General features: G+C 27.6%; 1 protein-coding gene across 3 annotated transcripts; it reads right to left on the minus strand.

The window, feature by feature from the left end:
* Positions 1 to 1,659: 1,659 nt before the first annotated feature.
* Positions 1,660 to 9,164, minus strand: LOC100209965 (putative uncharacterized protein DDB_G0285119). 3 transcript variants are annotated; one of them, XM_065796330.1, is made up of 3 exons: positions 4,876 to 5,007; positions 4,246 to 4,507; positions 1,660 to 3,624 (listed from the first exon to the last, which is right to left on the minus strand). In XM_065796330.1, the coding sequence occupies exon 3, from the start codon at positions 3,447 to 3,449 to the stop codon at positions 2,100 to 2,102; it is 1,350 nt and encodes a 449-aa protein (XP_065652402.1). In that variant the 5' UTR covers positions 3,450 to 3,624; positions 4,246 to 4,507; positions 4,876 to 5,007; the 3' UTR covers positions 1,660 to 2,099. The 3 variants fall into 3 exon arrangements, with proteins under 3 accessions (XP_065652402.1, XP_065652403.1, XP_065652404.1); XM_065796331.1 differs by lacking the exons at positions 4,246 to 4,507; positions 4,876 to 5,007 and adding an exon at positions 8,976 to 9,164; XM_065796332.1 differs by lacking the exons at positions 4,246 to 4,507; positions 4,876 to 5,007 and adding an exon at positions 8,985 to 9,153.
* Positions 9,165 to 17,747: the final 8,583 nt, after the last annotated feature.

Genomic DNA, 17,747 nt, shown 5'->3' on the forward strand with positions numbered 1-17,747 from the left:
CCCTTGCTTAAACGTAATGGCATTGATATAGCAAAATTTTCAACTAAACAATTTTAAATTTATCAACAGATTTTAAACTTCGTAGAAAAATATTGTAAATTACAAAAGTCATGACTATGGAAATTTTCTGTCTGTGTCCCCCCCCCCCCCTCACTCCTAAAACAAATGAAGGTGGGTCTTTTACAAATTTTTTACAAATTGGTAGCAAGTTTTACATTTAAAGTTAGCGATTAAAAATTATCTATTGCATTTATTAGAGAATGAAACTTTCTTTAGAAACGTTTAGAATTAAGGAAAAGTTGGGTAGCCCCGGACGGCCGGTAACTCGGGACACTTGATGTACAGCCTAAAATAAAGAAGCTATGTGATTTTAAATACTATAAAAACATTACTTGAGTGAAAATATGGCATATGCGAGATATCTATTATAATATACGGAAGCGATTGACTGGGAGTGCATATTGTTTCCTACCAATAAAAGAGCGATGTATCATCATATTTGGTTCACATATTAATGTACCTAATTTTGGTACATATTAATGTATCTATTAATTAATACCTAATGTAAACTAATAACTTAATTATTGAATAAAGATACATTTTTATTTACAATATTTATAAAAAAATTCGTTCAAAACTTTAATTCACTGGTTTTAAAACTAGTATTTATGAATGAGGTATGATCGGGTGGTATCGGACACATGCTTGGAGGTTGGCTTATAACAACTTAATCCGTTTACATATTAAAAATGAACAACTGCTTTTATATAAATAATAATACATTTAACACAACACACAGACCTATAATAGTAATTCATTTAATGCCAATAAAAAGACCTTAGATTTGAAAAAGTGTTTTTAGAGTGTTTATTTTATAAATAAAAAGCTAATGTTTATATTTTTATACGATGACATTTTCATTCCCATTTCTTATATATCAGAGACTCGTTAGAGGCAATTTTTTTAAAATGTGTTAAGAACAGTTTAATGCTAAATTCTTATATATTACATTTGTGTCACACTGGTAAAAAGAGGTAAAACTATGTTTTTGGGGCTACCCTCCAATTTTGAAACTTTTTTCTAACATTTTTTTTTATGTTATTAAGGTACACATTAATTATTTTTTTGTTTCTAATTCGATAGATAAATTTATACTTTTGAAAAAGTTTTTTGACACTTTGTTTTCTGTTAGTATATGTGTACAATCTATATTTTCCTTTAGTGCCCGAAGCTACCCGACTCTTCCCTACATTATAATATATAGATCTATTTATAAGTTTCAATTTTTCGTAGAAAAAAAAAAGAAAGAGTTTTTAAATATATAATTGTAAAATATAAAAATTCTTTATTTTAAAATTTATTTAGAAATTTTTGTTATTATGCTGGTATACTCGAACCCATATATGAATAGAACCCATTACGCAATTTCAGAGATATTGCGTAATGGGTTCGATTTTATACTATTACCAATTTTTGACATCAGTAATTTTGTTAAAAATATATCTTTTTTGTAACTTTTGTAATCTGCATTTTAGGAAAGGATTTCGAAAGAAGATAATAACAAGTACTTTTAATAATTTATTATTACTTTTTTATTATTATTATTATTTAAGAGTATTCTATGTAACTTAAAGCATAATAATAAATACACAATATTACTTTGTGTTATGTAAGAGAATTTTAATACATATAATAAAAAAAACGTATAAATAAATGTGCTTTATGCATCATTAGAATCCAATGTTTTACAAAAGATTAAAAAACACAACAAAGTTAGATAAAAATTGTTTTGAAAAATCTGAAAGTTTATGCACAAATAAATATTATAGAAAATGTTGTTTTGCATAAAAACATCAACAAGTTTGTTCGAAATCAATTAATAAATCTCGTACGTTTCAATTAATCGATAAAACCGATTAAAACCAAGTTCTTGGTATAAACCAATCAAATTACTTTATGTCTTTATCGTTTTTGTTTTTTTTACTTGAAAAAAAAAAAAAACTAGCAATGATAAATAATATCTGCAATGATAAATAATATCTTGCAATGATAAATAATATCTGTACACTGTAGTATGGATTTCCAATAAGTTGCGCAAACTAACTCATGTCGGAATTTAAACAAAGACTTGCAATATGCGCCGCGACAGCGTTCGCTTCGTTAGAAATTTCGTCTAATGGACTATTTTGCGTTTGACCATTGCAAACTTGAACAGAAAAATCTGTTGTCAAATTTTTACGATTTATAATGTTTTGAATCTGGCTTTGAAAAGTTGAAGTTGCATACATCAAAGGAATAGCTAACGCAGCAATACCCGAATTTTGTCTATCTTCAAGCTCAACTATTCTCTGTCTTAACTGCGCGATTGTTTCATTTACAGAGTTGTTGCATTCCTCATACGCTGATTGCATTTCAACTAATCTTTCAATAATAAGAAACTCGCCTGGATACTTTTCTGTAATTAAGTTGCAGACTTCGTTAAGTCGTGAACTAAAATTATCCATATTTGTTATCGGAGAACAACAAAGTCTCGATTCGCTACAAAGACTGCTGCTATCTATTCCATGAGGTTCGCCCTCGATTTCGAAGCGAGTGTTTGATTTTTTTATTTGAGTCTTTGAATAACTGTCAGTTTTCCGATTGTTACTGTTTTTATAGTTCCTGTCATTTTGGATGCTGCCGTTATATTTAGGACTACCGCTGTTTCCATTCAACTTAGAATAAGAGTTTGTTGAATACTTTGAGTTTGCAGCTACATTGCATTTATTTGCGTTAAAAACAAAACACGAATCAGACTCATTTGTTGTGTAACTACATTCTGAATCACTCAGTTTATCGTGTAAAGTTTTCGTGTGGGGACTGTTAAGTGATTCCAATCGAGTTTTTGATAAGCGCAATTCTGACGACTTAGTTGGTTGTACTACTGGAACATTATAAGAAGATTTTTGCATTTTTAAACTTTTACTTCTATGAAGCGAATTGTTTGTAATTTTATTCACGGCGTTGCTAGGTGAGCTCATTTTACCTTCATTCTTAAAACCATTTTGAAGTAAACTTCTTTCACGCATATTATTTTGTTTGCTATCTATAACTAACTTAGAGTAATCATCGTTTAAATTATTTTGAAATTTAGTTTTTACCGGCACGGTCGCTCTCCTTGGATCGTTTCGGTTAAAGTTTGATTGTTGTATGTAAAACTCATCAGATATAGTTTTTGATCGGACTAAAAAAGTTTCTGTTTTATTTTCCGAAAGTCTTTCATTATCAAGATAAAATGAGTTTCCGTTTGATAATGCGTTTCCGTTTGAATTGTTTGAATATTTTTGTTGGGTGTGTACAGGCGCTGATTTAGATCTTGTACGCTGAGCCTCATTCATTCTCGGCGTACCCTTCTGCATTGGACAACAACCCCCTGTTTCAAAGTTTTCAGGTATGTCATAAAGATCCATATCGTGAATTGAAGATGAAGATGATTCCAATGATAAACTCTTCTTTAATGAAAAATTAAACTCTTTGCAATCGGAAATTTAGACACTTCCAGTAGTTTTACAGTACTTTTATAAACATGGAGTTATTTACATTACATGCAGTAAACAGTAAAACTATCCATATTTAAACTGCTATCTAATAAAAAAAAAAAAATTCAAAATGGCATTTGATTAACAAATACATAATTAATATAAACAATTCCCATATTTAGTTTGATCAATAAACTCAAGTTTTAGTTACTGTATTGAGTGCCACAGTTTGGTATTTAGTTTTCAGTCTTTATTTTCAGTCTGATTCTTAACATTTATATTATATCTTCGGATTTAAAGATTGCTTTATAATTTTTTACAATACAATTTTTTTTATACGCTTACAGATCTTTACTACACCGTCGCTGGACAACGTTTAGTGTGCATTCGTCGTGAGACGTTGACGCTTTGTATGAGGTTATGTGCTAGTAAACAATGTAGTTTTGAGTTTTTAATAAAAGATTGCGTAACTTTTTAAGTTGTAAAATAAAAGATGGCGTATTTTTTGAAGTTGTAAAGTAAAGATAGAAAAAAAAAAAAAATCTAAAAACTAAATACGAAACTTATAGAGAATATTCTGCTTTAAAAAAAATTTATTATTGTTGACATTTCTGAAGCTTTCCTACTTTTTTTTCTTTCTAATCATAAATTATAAGTCATATTTATTTAATTTCATCTTCGAGTCCGTGTTAGTTTTTCCTTATGTCAGCAAAAACAAAATCCTTACTGTTCTCATGCTGCGATTTCCGTTAAACAATTTACTGATAACATCTGGAAAAATTTTTCACATTAACAATTCTCGTACAAAATTTCTTTTAAATTCTATTAACTATTGATACAAACAATTGAAGATTGTGTAAAATTGCCAATCAAATCTAAGTATAAGATTTCTAAAAGTTTTTCATTCAACGCCGCGTCAATCTTGAGTGTGTTTCAAAAAGTGAACACTTGGTGTTTATTTCATTCAATTTTTATAATTTATTCAATGCCTATAAATGCAAGGAGTTAGATAATATATTATTAATCGTGATTATAAAGTAACTTTTATTAGGTTTATATTTCATTAGGTATATATTATTAGGCATAAATATATATACATATATATATATATATATATATATATATATATATATATATATATATAATATATATATACATATATATAAATATATATATATATATATATATATATATATATATATATATATATATAATATATATATATATATATATATATATATATATAATATATATATATATATATATATATATATATATATATATATATATATATATATATATATATATATATATATATATATATAAATCATGTAGACTAATTATAAAAAAGACGTACTTTAGTATGAAGTAATATGCAGCACACATTTATGAAATCACTTTTTGAGTGAATTCAAATGAATATTTTTCTCATTTTTGTTTTATCCTTTTTTTTTCTTCTTTGCTTATAAAAATTTTATAATTGTAACTTGAAAAAAAAATAAACATATTAGTAAATTGAAAAAATTCAATGTAAAAAAAAAAACAAAAAACGTTTAAAATAATTGCTTATGATAATTATAAACGATAATAGTATAAATTATTATCATAATATAAATTAAAGTATTTTAAAATACTTTTTTTTTTACTTTAAAATCCGAAAAAAATTTTTTGATTAATTTTTGATAAAAATTGAAAATAAAACGTTTAAGAAAATTAAAAATTAAATTTTGTTTTCGCAAACAATTCACAAAACAGAATTTGTTTTTTTAATTTCTTTTTAACTTTTAGTGTTTGCACTAAACCTTTCTACTCTTTAATCATTTATAAGTACATAACTATTAAATTTCTTCATTATTTTTTATTTCTGCTCAAATAAAACTTATACTTAGTTGAGTGAAAGTCAAAAATTATGGAAAAAAAAATTTGTCTAAAGGTTTTATATAGTATTAAAGTAAATTTTGTACCACTTAAGAATGACATAATTAACATAATTAGAATGTCTTTAATTATAAAAACTTTTTGCTACAAATTATTGATCGTTCAAAAATGCTAACCACTGTGGCTAATTAGGTAAAAACCATTTTTTAAAATGTAAAATTACATTCAAAATATAATGTCGTTTAAAGCGTAATCATGTCACTAATAAGTGATTTTGAACTTACCTTAATGAAAAATATTCTTGATGAAGAAATTTTTGGAATTTTTTATTTTATTTTTGAAAAAATATCTTCTATTAAGTATATTTTAGAACAATGTAAATAATATGATAATGCATACTGTTACCTTAGTAATTCGGCATTATTATTATGTTTTTAAATTATCGATTGTTTATGCTTATGTAACCTTCTGCTAAAAAGATCCATACAACCTTCTTTTTTGATTGTCGATGCTTATATAAGCTTCTGTCAAAAAGATCCACGCAACCTTCTATTTTAAATGCCTTCAATAAGCTTCTGACAATATTATCCAATTTTTTTTTAAATACTTAGTTTATATTGTTAACAGTTTTCGTAAATTTTACTATTATTAATACATTATATAATTGTACTGCAACAAACAATTTTTAACTTATGAAAAGTTTTTTTGGTACCCAGTAACAACTTTGGCGAAGTCGATATGGCGGCCATATTTTTAATCAGCAAAACTGAATACAAAGTCGGACATGAAATTTTTTTTTATGTTTTCCAAAATATTTATTACAAGCATTTTTTAATACTTTTTGTTGTTTTTGACATATACATCAATAATTTTGTTTCTCAAACAAAATCATTGATGTATATGTCAACTTGTTTCTCCGGGCAGCGGCCTTGTTCGTCAAGAGTTGAGAGAGGGTTATAACCACTATTAGGCCTCCTCATCTGAAGTGGCCTTCTCGGCCTTGAGGAGGTGAATAACAAAAAAACAAAAAAAACAAAAAAAAAAATTAGAATTACTTGAGATCATAGATGTGAATACATGAAAGTTACTTGAGATCATCGAGTACATGCATGCTATTTTGATTAAATTTAAAGATAACAATTAAAATAAAAGATTTTTTGGGGTTTGTCAATGTTTGACATAAAAAGTCGTAACAGGTGATAATTTTTGTAAAACGAAATATTTTTTTAACAATCGTTAGAATTTCCATTAAAAAAAAAGTTTAACAAATTCTTTTTTATGAAAATTCTTGGAGTATATTAAACTAAATATTTTATTCAAATGAGTTATTGGAAAGAAAAAGTTGCGACGTAATGTCGGACTCTAATTATAATTTTTTTTATGGAAATGCATATATAAAGTACTTTTTAAAATACTTTTTTATTTATAACTTATTTATTTTTTTGTAAACGTATTATTATTTAAGTGGGGAATATTAGCAATCAGGGGCTAGTGTTCTAAGAGACTGTGCTTTTCGGGGGACTTAAATATCCTAATTAATTCCCATAATTAACATAGTTACCCCGATAGGCACAGTCATCCACACCTATTTTTGCAATACAGGAAATAAAAAGTTCTTAGAAAAAAAGCGTGAGTTCTGAGTAAAAGCGTGGGAGATAAGGGTCGGAATTTTGAAATAAATGAGGAAGAGTGGTATTCCTGTGTTTAAATAGTACTTCAAATACAACGAATGAGCTTACATATATATTTGAAGGAAAAATTTAATTTTAAAATGCATGAAAGTACTTATGACTATTTAGTGTAGATATAACTGACAATATTATGTAGGTTGTGATCAATATTATGTAAGTTGTGACCACAACGCAATAATAGTTTTATTAGAGCATTTTCTGTTATTATAAATTATAAAACTTTGGTATATTATTATTAATTTTAATATTATAGCGTATTATAATTAATAGTTTGTTACAGAGTGACAAAAAGATGTCTCGGTGTAACAGAAATACAATACAGCTGTTTTGAACAAATACCTAAAAAATATAAAGAAACAAAATTACAAATTTATTTATTTAACTTATATCATTAACATGTATAATGAAAATGCCGTTAAATGAATTCATGAACGCATGTTACACATATAAGTTCTAATATATGGGTTAATCAATTTTCTAATAATGGTATGCATGTAATTTTTCTTTATGATTATTTTTTTGTGTGCGGTTATTAAGGTGCTCACAGAATTCCTTACAGTCATATTACAGAGTACCACGGAAAAGCATTTAACTAGGAGGTTCCTTCCTTTTTAAAGTCGCTTATTGGGCTAGAGCCGGCGTCAAACATTGAGCCTCTTGGTTCTGAGCCAGAACTCTAAGCACTGCGCCATGACTGCATAGACTATTTAGAAAATCATTTACCCAATTACTTATTCATATTTCTTTCATATCTAAAATATAACATAAAAAAACAACTTGTTTATAAAAATTATGTTTTCAACAGCAGGATGACTATAAGTTAATCTGGCTTTTGAATTCTAGATAAATATCGTTGTGGAAACTTTATTTTAAGAAGTAAATTTATTATACAAAAGCAATTTCAATCAAAGGTGCGGTACATAAAAATAGATTGTTAATGCAGCTGTATGTTTTATATTTTGTATAAGATTTAATAAAATACATTCAAATGCGTACACACTTAAGGTTAAATACGCGCACACTTTGTTTAGTTATCCAATTGTTGAAGTTTTAGTTTGCGAAAGTTGTAAGAATGTCGTGCAACTGTTGTAATAAGTACAATGACAACAAATGCAACAACTGTTGCAGTATTCGACAGTTGTTGTAGACCGTACAACTGTCGTACAACAACTGTCGAATTTGTTTTACTAGTTGTTCTACTTTTCCGAAATCAAGAAAGGTTATTTTCTACTGTCACTGTGATATATTCAAAATTATTTTTTTAAATAATTTTCTTATTATGCTTAGTTTGTCATTTGTATTTTGAAACAATTTATAAAAAAAAAAGAGATAATATAATCAAATAATAATGAAAGATAAAAGGTGATAACAAGATTCTAATCTTTTTTTGGCCCTTTAAATTAACAAGTCCCTTTAAAATAACAAATGAATTAAAAACTTTGAAAGTGACTGAATTATTTATTTTATTTTATATTTATCTAATTAACTGTTAAGCAACAATTTAAATATGTTATAAGGTGTAATACGTAATGTTTTATGTTATAAGTTATAATGTAATAATATAATTGTAATAATAATAATAATAATAATAATAACAATAATAATAACAATAATAACAATAATAGTAATAATAATAATAATAAGTTGTAACGTAAGTTTAAATATTTTATTAGTTATATTGCGATTAAATCAGTGAGGATAGTTTTAGTTAAAGTAAATTATATTACTTTATAACAAAAATATACAATCTTTTTTAATTTAAATTTTTTTTTGTTTACATCGAGCCCTTATCAATTTTTGTAAATCCAAATTATTTTTTGAATACTTTAATAAAACGTGTATATAGCTCCATATATATTACTCATAAAAAAAAGGAAAAAATACATACTAAATGTACCAAAAGTATTGAAAAAACAACAATATTCTATATACTTTGAACCATAGCAGACATTGTTTTTGTACTCAATTAAATATTACTTTTTGTTTGTCATTTTATCTGTTTGCGTTTTTTAGATTCGTAAAAACACCACGTGTTAAGCTAAAATGAACAAAAAACTTTTGCTTTTTTTTTTTATTTGTTATTTGGCCTTTAAGTTAGTTTTTAAACCAATTTGTTTTACTTAAAAATCAGGGGGAAGATTAAAAATTATTTGTTTAAATAAGTCATCATAACTTTATTAATTTGAGTTAATATATTTCAACTTGATAAAATTTAAGTCGATCATATTTTATATGGCTATTTTTATTTAACGGAAGTTTTCTCTTCTAGAAGCAATAGATAAACTGTTGCTTTAAAAAAGTACATTATTTTCCCATCCATTTCATGCTTTTTTGTACTTTTAACTGTGCTAACTTTGTGTATAGCTTTTTATTGCAAAGAACAAAATGAGCATGATTAAAATCTAATTTACTAAATGTGTATTGTAATGTATTGGTAAACATTTTAAAAGATAATAATACTTTTATTTGATTGCAGTTCTTTCTTATATTCCTTTTAAGCCTTAACAGCATTTAACGGATAAAAATTGCGTAACTTTTTTTATAGAAATATTTAAAAAGTCGTACAACTTTTTGTAAAAATGATTGGAGAAAAAAAGGCTGAAGAAAAAAGTTTTCTTTGTTATTGAACATAATCACGTGTTACGAAGGCTTCTAATGTATGATATTAAGTTATTCTAAGATTGATAAAATGCTCTATAAAATGAGAAAATAAAGATAAGTCGTTAATACTCAAAGGGAATAGTAACAGGTTGTTTGTTGTGTGGTACTTGTGCTGATAAGCGGAACCGCTTTTGAAACAATAAATCTGGATAATTTTATTAAAGGTAGGATACCACCAATACAATTTTTTTATAGAAGAAATAAAAGAAATGTTTTTTGTAAAAAAATGTCTTAACTTGTCTGATAATAAAGAGAAAAATTAGTTTAAAAATTTAAAATTTTAAAAACTTGTAACCATGGCAAACCAGCCAAAATGACAACGAGTTAAAATACATATTTTATTAATATAGTTTTTGCAAGAAGGTACTTAAATAAAAAATAGTTTTTATTTGCTTAAGTACTCACATAATCTAAAAACTATAAAAAAAATATTTCAAGATCAAGTTTTATGTTAAAATTAGTTAATCTTAACTAATGACATATATACATTATAAACAATTAAGTTACCCTCGAGCAACGAAGTACTACAAATATAAAGTAAGAAATCGCGCTTCAAATTTATTTAAAAGATCGCGCTTCAAATTTATTTAAAAGATCAAAACATAGCATAAAACAATACAAGTATAATAAAAATTTTTATAAAGTATACAGTCATGTAATTTTGTAAAAAAATTCTCCAGCTTTAAAAGTACTTCTTGTTATTCTCATAGGTCTGCTTTTTGCTTTTGGTGATTACGAGTGATTCTCGGTAGCTTAAACATAAAACACAGGCAAAATCAATGCAACCTATTTCATTGTTATAGGCAGTTTTAATAACTTCTATTTTAAAATGCCAAATTTAAAATTTAGGCAATTATTAAGTTTTCAAACATCATAATAAAGTCTAAACTTTAGCGTTTCAAACTCAAAATAAATACTTATATGCAACCGATTTTAAATCATTTGATTTCATACTTTGCAATTCATACTTTGCTTCTTTGATTTATTGTTATAACGGCGACATGGTTCTTACTACCATCATCTTCAAAATACTTTGTATAGCGCAATATTTTTTATCTAACACTTGCATACCAGGTGATGAACCTTTATAGTTAATCTCCAGTTGATGAATTCCAATAACTTATCTTGCAAACATGATCAGATTTGAAGCTTTTATATTCATCTAGATTGTTTGCTTTTTGTGATTTAAGTTTGTTCCTGGTATTACAGTGCCAGTTCATTATTTCAGTATCACGCAATACCCTACCATGGTAGGACATTGGATACAGAATTACACTGACAATACATTGTCAGCAGAAGTTGCAGTAAATACTTCGTTTAGTAAGCTACAGATGCAACGCTCCTGTTAACCATCAAGCGATATCCCAACATATCTAAAGACACTGATTGCTATAAAGGATGCCTGCAGATTTAAAAATAAACAAATGATCTAACCTAGAGAAACCTTTTAGCAACTTCTTAAAAAAAAAGTTTAATTTTTTGAAGAACTGGGAAGAAGTTTTTGAATACTCACAAAATGTCACTTGAATAAAAAGATAACTATCTCTCTATAACTATTTCAATTAGCCTATACTCACTAAATCATCTCTTGAGATTCCCGATTTTCTGAAACGTTGAAAAATAGTTTCTATCTAATTTATTCCCGCATTATCTACAACTGCTTCGCTATCATTATTGAGGACAGTCTTCTCCTCGTTGACGACTGTTTGTTCACCATTACTTGCTAATTTTTTTTTTGCATTTACTTAAAACGAAGTGTTTCAATTGCTTCTTGTCAACTGTGTACCTATTTCCATAAAAAGTACGCCTAATTAGAAGAAACTTGTCTGAAAGAAAGAAAAGCTGTCTAGCTAATACAATAAAGTTCGAAAAACAGTTACAACTTAAAAGTCAAAAATAAACTTTAAACAAGTTTATTTTTTTGACTTTAAAGTTGCAACTGTATAAATATTTTTCCAAATAAATGTTTTTTTACACACACATATGTACACACAAACTCACATACACGTATATACATAATATTTTTTTAATCATTTGTTACCTATATTTAAATTTAAAATGGTATGCCTTTTGATTATAAAAAATGGAATCCTTTATTCCCTCTCGACTATTTCAAGTCAAGCCTCACTCTTTTCCAAGTCAAGCCTCACTCTTCTTTTTCCTCTTATTGTGCTGCTACAATTTCCAATTGTAACCATTACTTTCATATCTATCAGCAAATCGGTTTTCCAGAGAACAGACGCCTGTTTACTAGCGCTAAAAAACATTCTAAAAATGTTTTGTTTAATGCCAAAACCCGTTATTTTTAGGTCACGAAATCTCGTATTACGTCTCAAAAATTAGGCTCTCGTGACTTCTAAAGAATCTTTAACTGTGTCAATATCAAGGGTGAATCTGTTATTTCTCCTCTCTTATAAGGTTCAGATTTTGTCACCTTACCTAAAGATAAAGCTGAATTGTTTGTTAAAAACTTCCTATTAATATCATCTCTTGATTCCACTAGTCGCGTTTTACCTGATGTAGCCGACTAACAGGTTAATCCATTGCCTGACCTTAGTAACACTCCAGCTTCTGTATCTAAAGTAATTTCCATCTTAGACTCTTCTACAGCTTGTGGTCCGGACAGCATACGAGTTATAGTCTTGTAGAAGTGCTTTCCGGAGCTGTCATCTATACTTTCAAAACTAATTATCAGAGTCTTGTTTTTTTAGCCTGCTGGAAAATGGCATCTGTTATCCTTATTTTCAAAAATTATGGAGAGTGATCTAACTCGTGTAACTACCGTCCCATTAGTCTCCTTACTATCATAAGCAAGGTTTTTGAGTCTTTAATTAACAAACACTTAATCTCTCATCTTAAATCTAATAACTTACTTTCGGTTAATTAATATGAATTTCAATCTTCTCGTTTTACCGCTAATTTGTTAACAATAATAACTGATAGGTTCTATGGTGCATTAGATAGATATGGAGAGGCTAAGGCTATCACTCTTGATATTTCTGAAGCTTTTGATAAAGTTTGGCATGCTGGTCTTCTCTATAAGCTCGTTTCTTAAAGTGTATTAGGTAACATCTTTAAGATTATTGAATCCTTTCTTACCAATTGTAGTATAAAAGTTGTCCTTATATGGACAGCACTCTTCTTCATATCCTTTAACTTCAGGGGTTCCTCAAGGTTCGATCTTAGCTCTGTACTTTGTTTAATTTACGTTAATGATCTCCCAGAAATTCTCACATCTAAAGTGGCATTGTTTACTGATGATACAAACATTTATACTTATCTTGATAAGAAGCCAACACTCTCTGATTGCTCGGAGGGGGCGTTTGAGCTTGAAAAGAATCTGCTACAGCATGGGGCTCACAGTGGCCGGTGAACTTTAACTCAGATGTGGCTCAATTTTTTTCAGCTAATCGTTATCGCAATAATATAGATTTTACTATATATATAAACGATAATGTACTCGATGAGTCATTTATCCTTCATCTTCTAGGATTACGTCTTACCTCCAATCTTTCATGAAAACCATAAATCAAATCTGTTGCAAAATCAGCATCTGCTAAGGTTACATCTCTTTATCGTGCTTGCCACTTTCTTACTCCGGATTCTATTCTTTATCTCTATAAATTTCAAATCCGTATGGAATACGGTTGCCATATCTGGGGCGGATCTTCGAATGATGCGCTTACTCTTTTAGACAAGGTACAAAAGCGCATTGTAAACATAGTTGGAACTGCTCTTGCAGCCAACCTTTAACCATTATCACATCGTTGTAACGTTGCTTCTCTTTCTCTTTTCTACAAATACTATAACTGGCACTGCTCTAAGGAGCTAGCGTCTCTTGTGCCATCTACTAAAATTTTCTACAGTAATACTAAATCATTTTCGTATTACTGGTCATTCATTTAAATCTCATCATTTTATTGCAACTGCTCCTCCATGCTTAAAAAATTCTTATTAGTTTAGTTTTTTCCTTGAACATCAGTTCCTTGGAATTTACTCCCTTCATCTTGTATTCCTGATTCATACAATCTGCATTAGATTCAGTCGTCTGTTAATCGTTATCTTGCTCTACAAACTTCATTTTTTTTTCTTCCAGTAACTTTCAACTCTAATAGTGGTTGCTTGCGACTTTGTTAGAAGTGAAGATAAAACAAAAACAAAACAAAAAATAAAACAATATTTACGAAAGGTAAAAATAAAAAAATTATATTACGTAAGAGATTACAAAAATTGGTAACTGATTGAGTGGTAAACAATATTTTTTAAGATCCTGGGTTTATTGGGCTGTATTTTATGTCACTAAGAGTTTTTATATACAATTTGGTAAATTGCTTTACATTACTTTATTTTTTAAATAATTTTCATGCTAACGTGATTTTTATTAATCAAATTACAATATAAATTAAAATTGTATTGAAGCGTCTAACTAATTGCCAGTGACGTAGCAAGGAATTTTTCACCAGGACCAAAAATAAATATTGTGCTGATTTCTCTTTCTTTTATGTTGTTTGGGGAGTTTGGGAGATAGGTTGCAAATCATGATTAAGTTATTAGAGAGCTCTTGAAATTCTTGTACAGTGGGTTGCATAAATATAAAGTCACTACTTTGTGTGAAATTTTTGTTTTTTTCATAATTATCTTTGAAACCAACTAATTAATACGATTGAAAGCGTATTAAACGTCTTAATTAATTGATTCTCTATCGAATGCTATATTATTGGAACTCGTTAGGTAAACCAGTTTTGAGTAATTATTAATTTAATTAGAACATACCTTTATTTCTAATGTAGCAAAAATATTGAGTCAACTAAAATTTAACGATTTAAGTTGAAATATCTCAAGGAAATATTATCCGAGCGATCTAAAAATTGGTGGTTGATTTCTTTCAAACTATATAAACGTTCTTGCAAAAATAAAATAAAATTATCATTTTTATATCTTGAGTTATTTGCATTGGTAATTATTTGGTAAAGTAAAAAAATAAAAATGGTCAGAAAAGCTGTTTCAGACAAGGTACGATGGCAAATCGTAAGAGAAAACAAAAATCGAAATAGCTCGAATGTGCAATGTTTTGCTTAAATGTGTACAAACAACGTTGAAAAACCACGAGCTATACAATGATGTAAAAGATTTACCAAGGCTTGGTAGGTCTTTAAAGCTAACTTCAGGAGACTAAATTTATCTCTATCGAAAGGTTAGACAAGACCCTAAAATTTCTTACCGCAAACTTGCAGAAGGGTTCTCAAATACGGTAACCTTAGTGTTAGTAGATGAACTGTACGAAGATGTTTAAATAAAAAAGGCTTAGATTGCTATGTCGCTGCTCGAAAACCACTTTTGCGTGTCTTAGATTGCCTCAAAAGATTAAAGTGGTGTAGAGAAAGACTTCACTGGTCTGTAGAAGACTGGGCCAAAGTTATTTTCAGCAACGAATTCAATTTTGAGGTGATAAACTCCAAGTAAAAATTAATCATCAAGAGACTGTCTGGTGAAAAGTTCAAAGAGTATTTTTGTGTACCAAGGATATAGGGCGGAGGATGATCAGTTAGAATATGGGAATGCTTCTCCCGTAAAGGAACAGGGTCATACAACAATTATAACGGCAGAATTAATCAGTACAACTACAAAGAGACCCTCAAAAGTAGACTTTTGCCAACAGTTAGAGCTTTTTACGGAAGACGACAACAATGGATTTTTCACCACGATGGCGCTACCGCTCACTCTGCGATCTCGGTTAAAAAGTGGCTCGATTGGAAAAACATTACGTTCTTGCCTTGGCCAGCTCGTTCTCCAGATCTCAGTCCCATCGAGAACATTTGGGCTTTAATAGACAAGAGATTGGTCGATGAGAGCATAGCTGGTGTTGCGCAATTACAGCAGGCATTAGAAAAGCTTTGGAAAGAATTTACAAGAGAATTATGGATTCCACTAGTTGAATCTATGCCTATACGTGTTCATGCATGTGCGAAAGTTCGTGGTACGCATACAAAATACTAAAATGCACCTTACTCTATATTTTTGCTCTGTGTTTTTTGTGTTTTTTTTTAATAGCTGTATATATTTTTCATGAAAATCTTTAATTTGTTTTTTAAAAATTTTTTTTTTCTTATCTTGTTTATAAAACCACTGTTAATAAAATTTAAAACAATTTAAACTATTAACTTTTTTGTTTGCTTTAAATTTTAAAAAAGCATAAAAAAAATCATATTAAAAATCAACTGACATATTTATGCAACCCGTTGAATGTTATAGATCCGGTGCCAGTGAGTGGGTTTGTAAAACGTGTTTAATCCCCAATATTTAGAAACAAATTATTGATTCATTTTTCATGTGCTTATTAGTATTGTAAACTATTACATAGATTTTCAATTAAACATGATTTTAAAGAGTTTTAACCACAACTCTATTAACATAATGAACAGCAGTTTCAGAGTTGTAGAAGTGCACATATTCTTAAATGTTAATCTTAAAAAAGAAACTGCAGTCGGCGTTAACCTTTTCCAAAGATATCAATGACTTTCTGCAAAAATTTAGTTTCGTTGCTGCTCACATTATTTCTGTTAACGCTCAACAAACACAAACCTGAAACACGTTCGTTAGCCAAAATTCAGAGAAGCCAAGATTTACACGTCGCAGATTACTAAATGAACGCTTGACTCTGCAGGTTGTTAACGGTAGAGTCAGTGTGATAAATAAAGTACAACGAACAGCTGGGAAAAAATATATGTTTGCCAACAAGTTATTAAGTTGTATTTTCTCATTGATTTCTTGTAATTGTTCGTACAATTGCCGATAAGTTGTCAATACTGTACATACATGAAAAAGTCATGTTGTTTTTGAATTCGGAACAACTAAGGCGTGTCATGATTGAGGTTAGAAGTCTAAATAACTGGAAATGGTGACTTTTGTCTTCAGAGAAACGGTTCATCAAAGATGATATAATGGAATTCAAGTTCGGCACAAATACCATTTGTCTAAAGTAGTCTTCCAGTTGATTCCAAGCTCTGTCGATTTAAACGGAAAATTTCAATTAACGTGATGATTTGTTTCTGAGCACTTAGTAAATCCAGTTATGCTGCTTGCAACAGTTGAGCAATTGGTTCCCATAAAGCCTAGTAGATTATATGTGTGTATATATATATATATATACATATGTATATATATATATATATATATATATATACATTTGTATATATACATGTATATATACATAGTATATATATATATATATACATATGTATATATATATATGTATATATATATACATATGTTTATATATGTATATATATATATATATATACACATATATTTTGCGCGTACATATATATATATACTTATATATATATATATATTTATATACATATATAAGTATATATATATATATTTATATATATATATATATATATATATATATAAATTAGTTAAAACACTTATCTAATTTTTGATTACTTCAACACCGTGTTTCACCATCAGTAGGTTCATCAGGAAGAATCAAAAGTAATCAAAAATTAGATAAGTGTTTTTACTAATTTATTATTGCTCTGTTCTCTTAGAACATTAAGAACTGTATTTGTAAAAATGCACTAACATAATTTATAATTTATATATGTATATATATACATACATATATATATATATATATATATATATATATATATATATATATATATATTTATATATATATATAGATATATACATATATATATATATATATATGTAAATATATATATATATATAAATATATATATTTATATATATATGTATATATATATATATATATATAAGTATATATGTATGTACGCGCTAATTATATGTGTGTATATATATTTTGAACATATATATATATATATATATATATATATATATATATATATATATATATATATATATATATATATATATATATATAAATATATATATATATATATGTACGCGCAAAATATATGTTTGTATATACATATATATATATATACATATGTATATTTATACATATATACAT

Source organism: Hydra vulgaris, chromosome 04, assembly GCF_038396675.1.
Source record: "Hydra vulgaris chromosome 04, alternate assembly HydraT2T_AEP".
Classification (NCBI taxonomy): Eukaryota; Metazoa; Cnidaria; class Hydrozoa; order Anthoathecata; family Hydridae; genus Hydra; species Hydra vulgaris.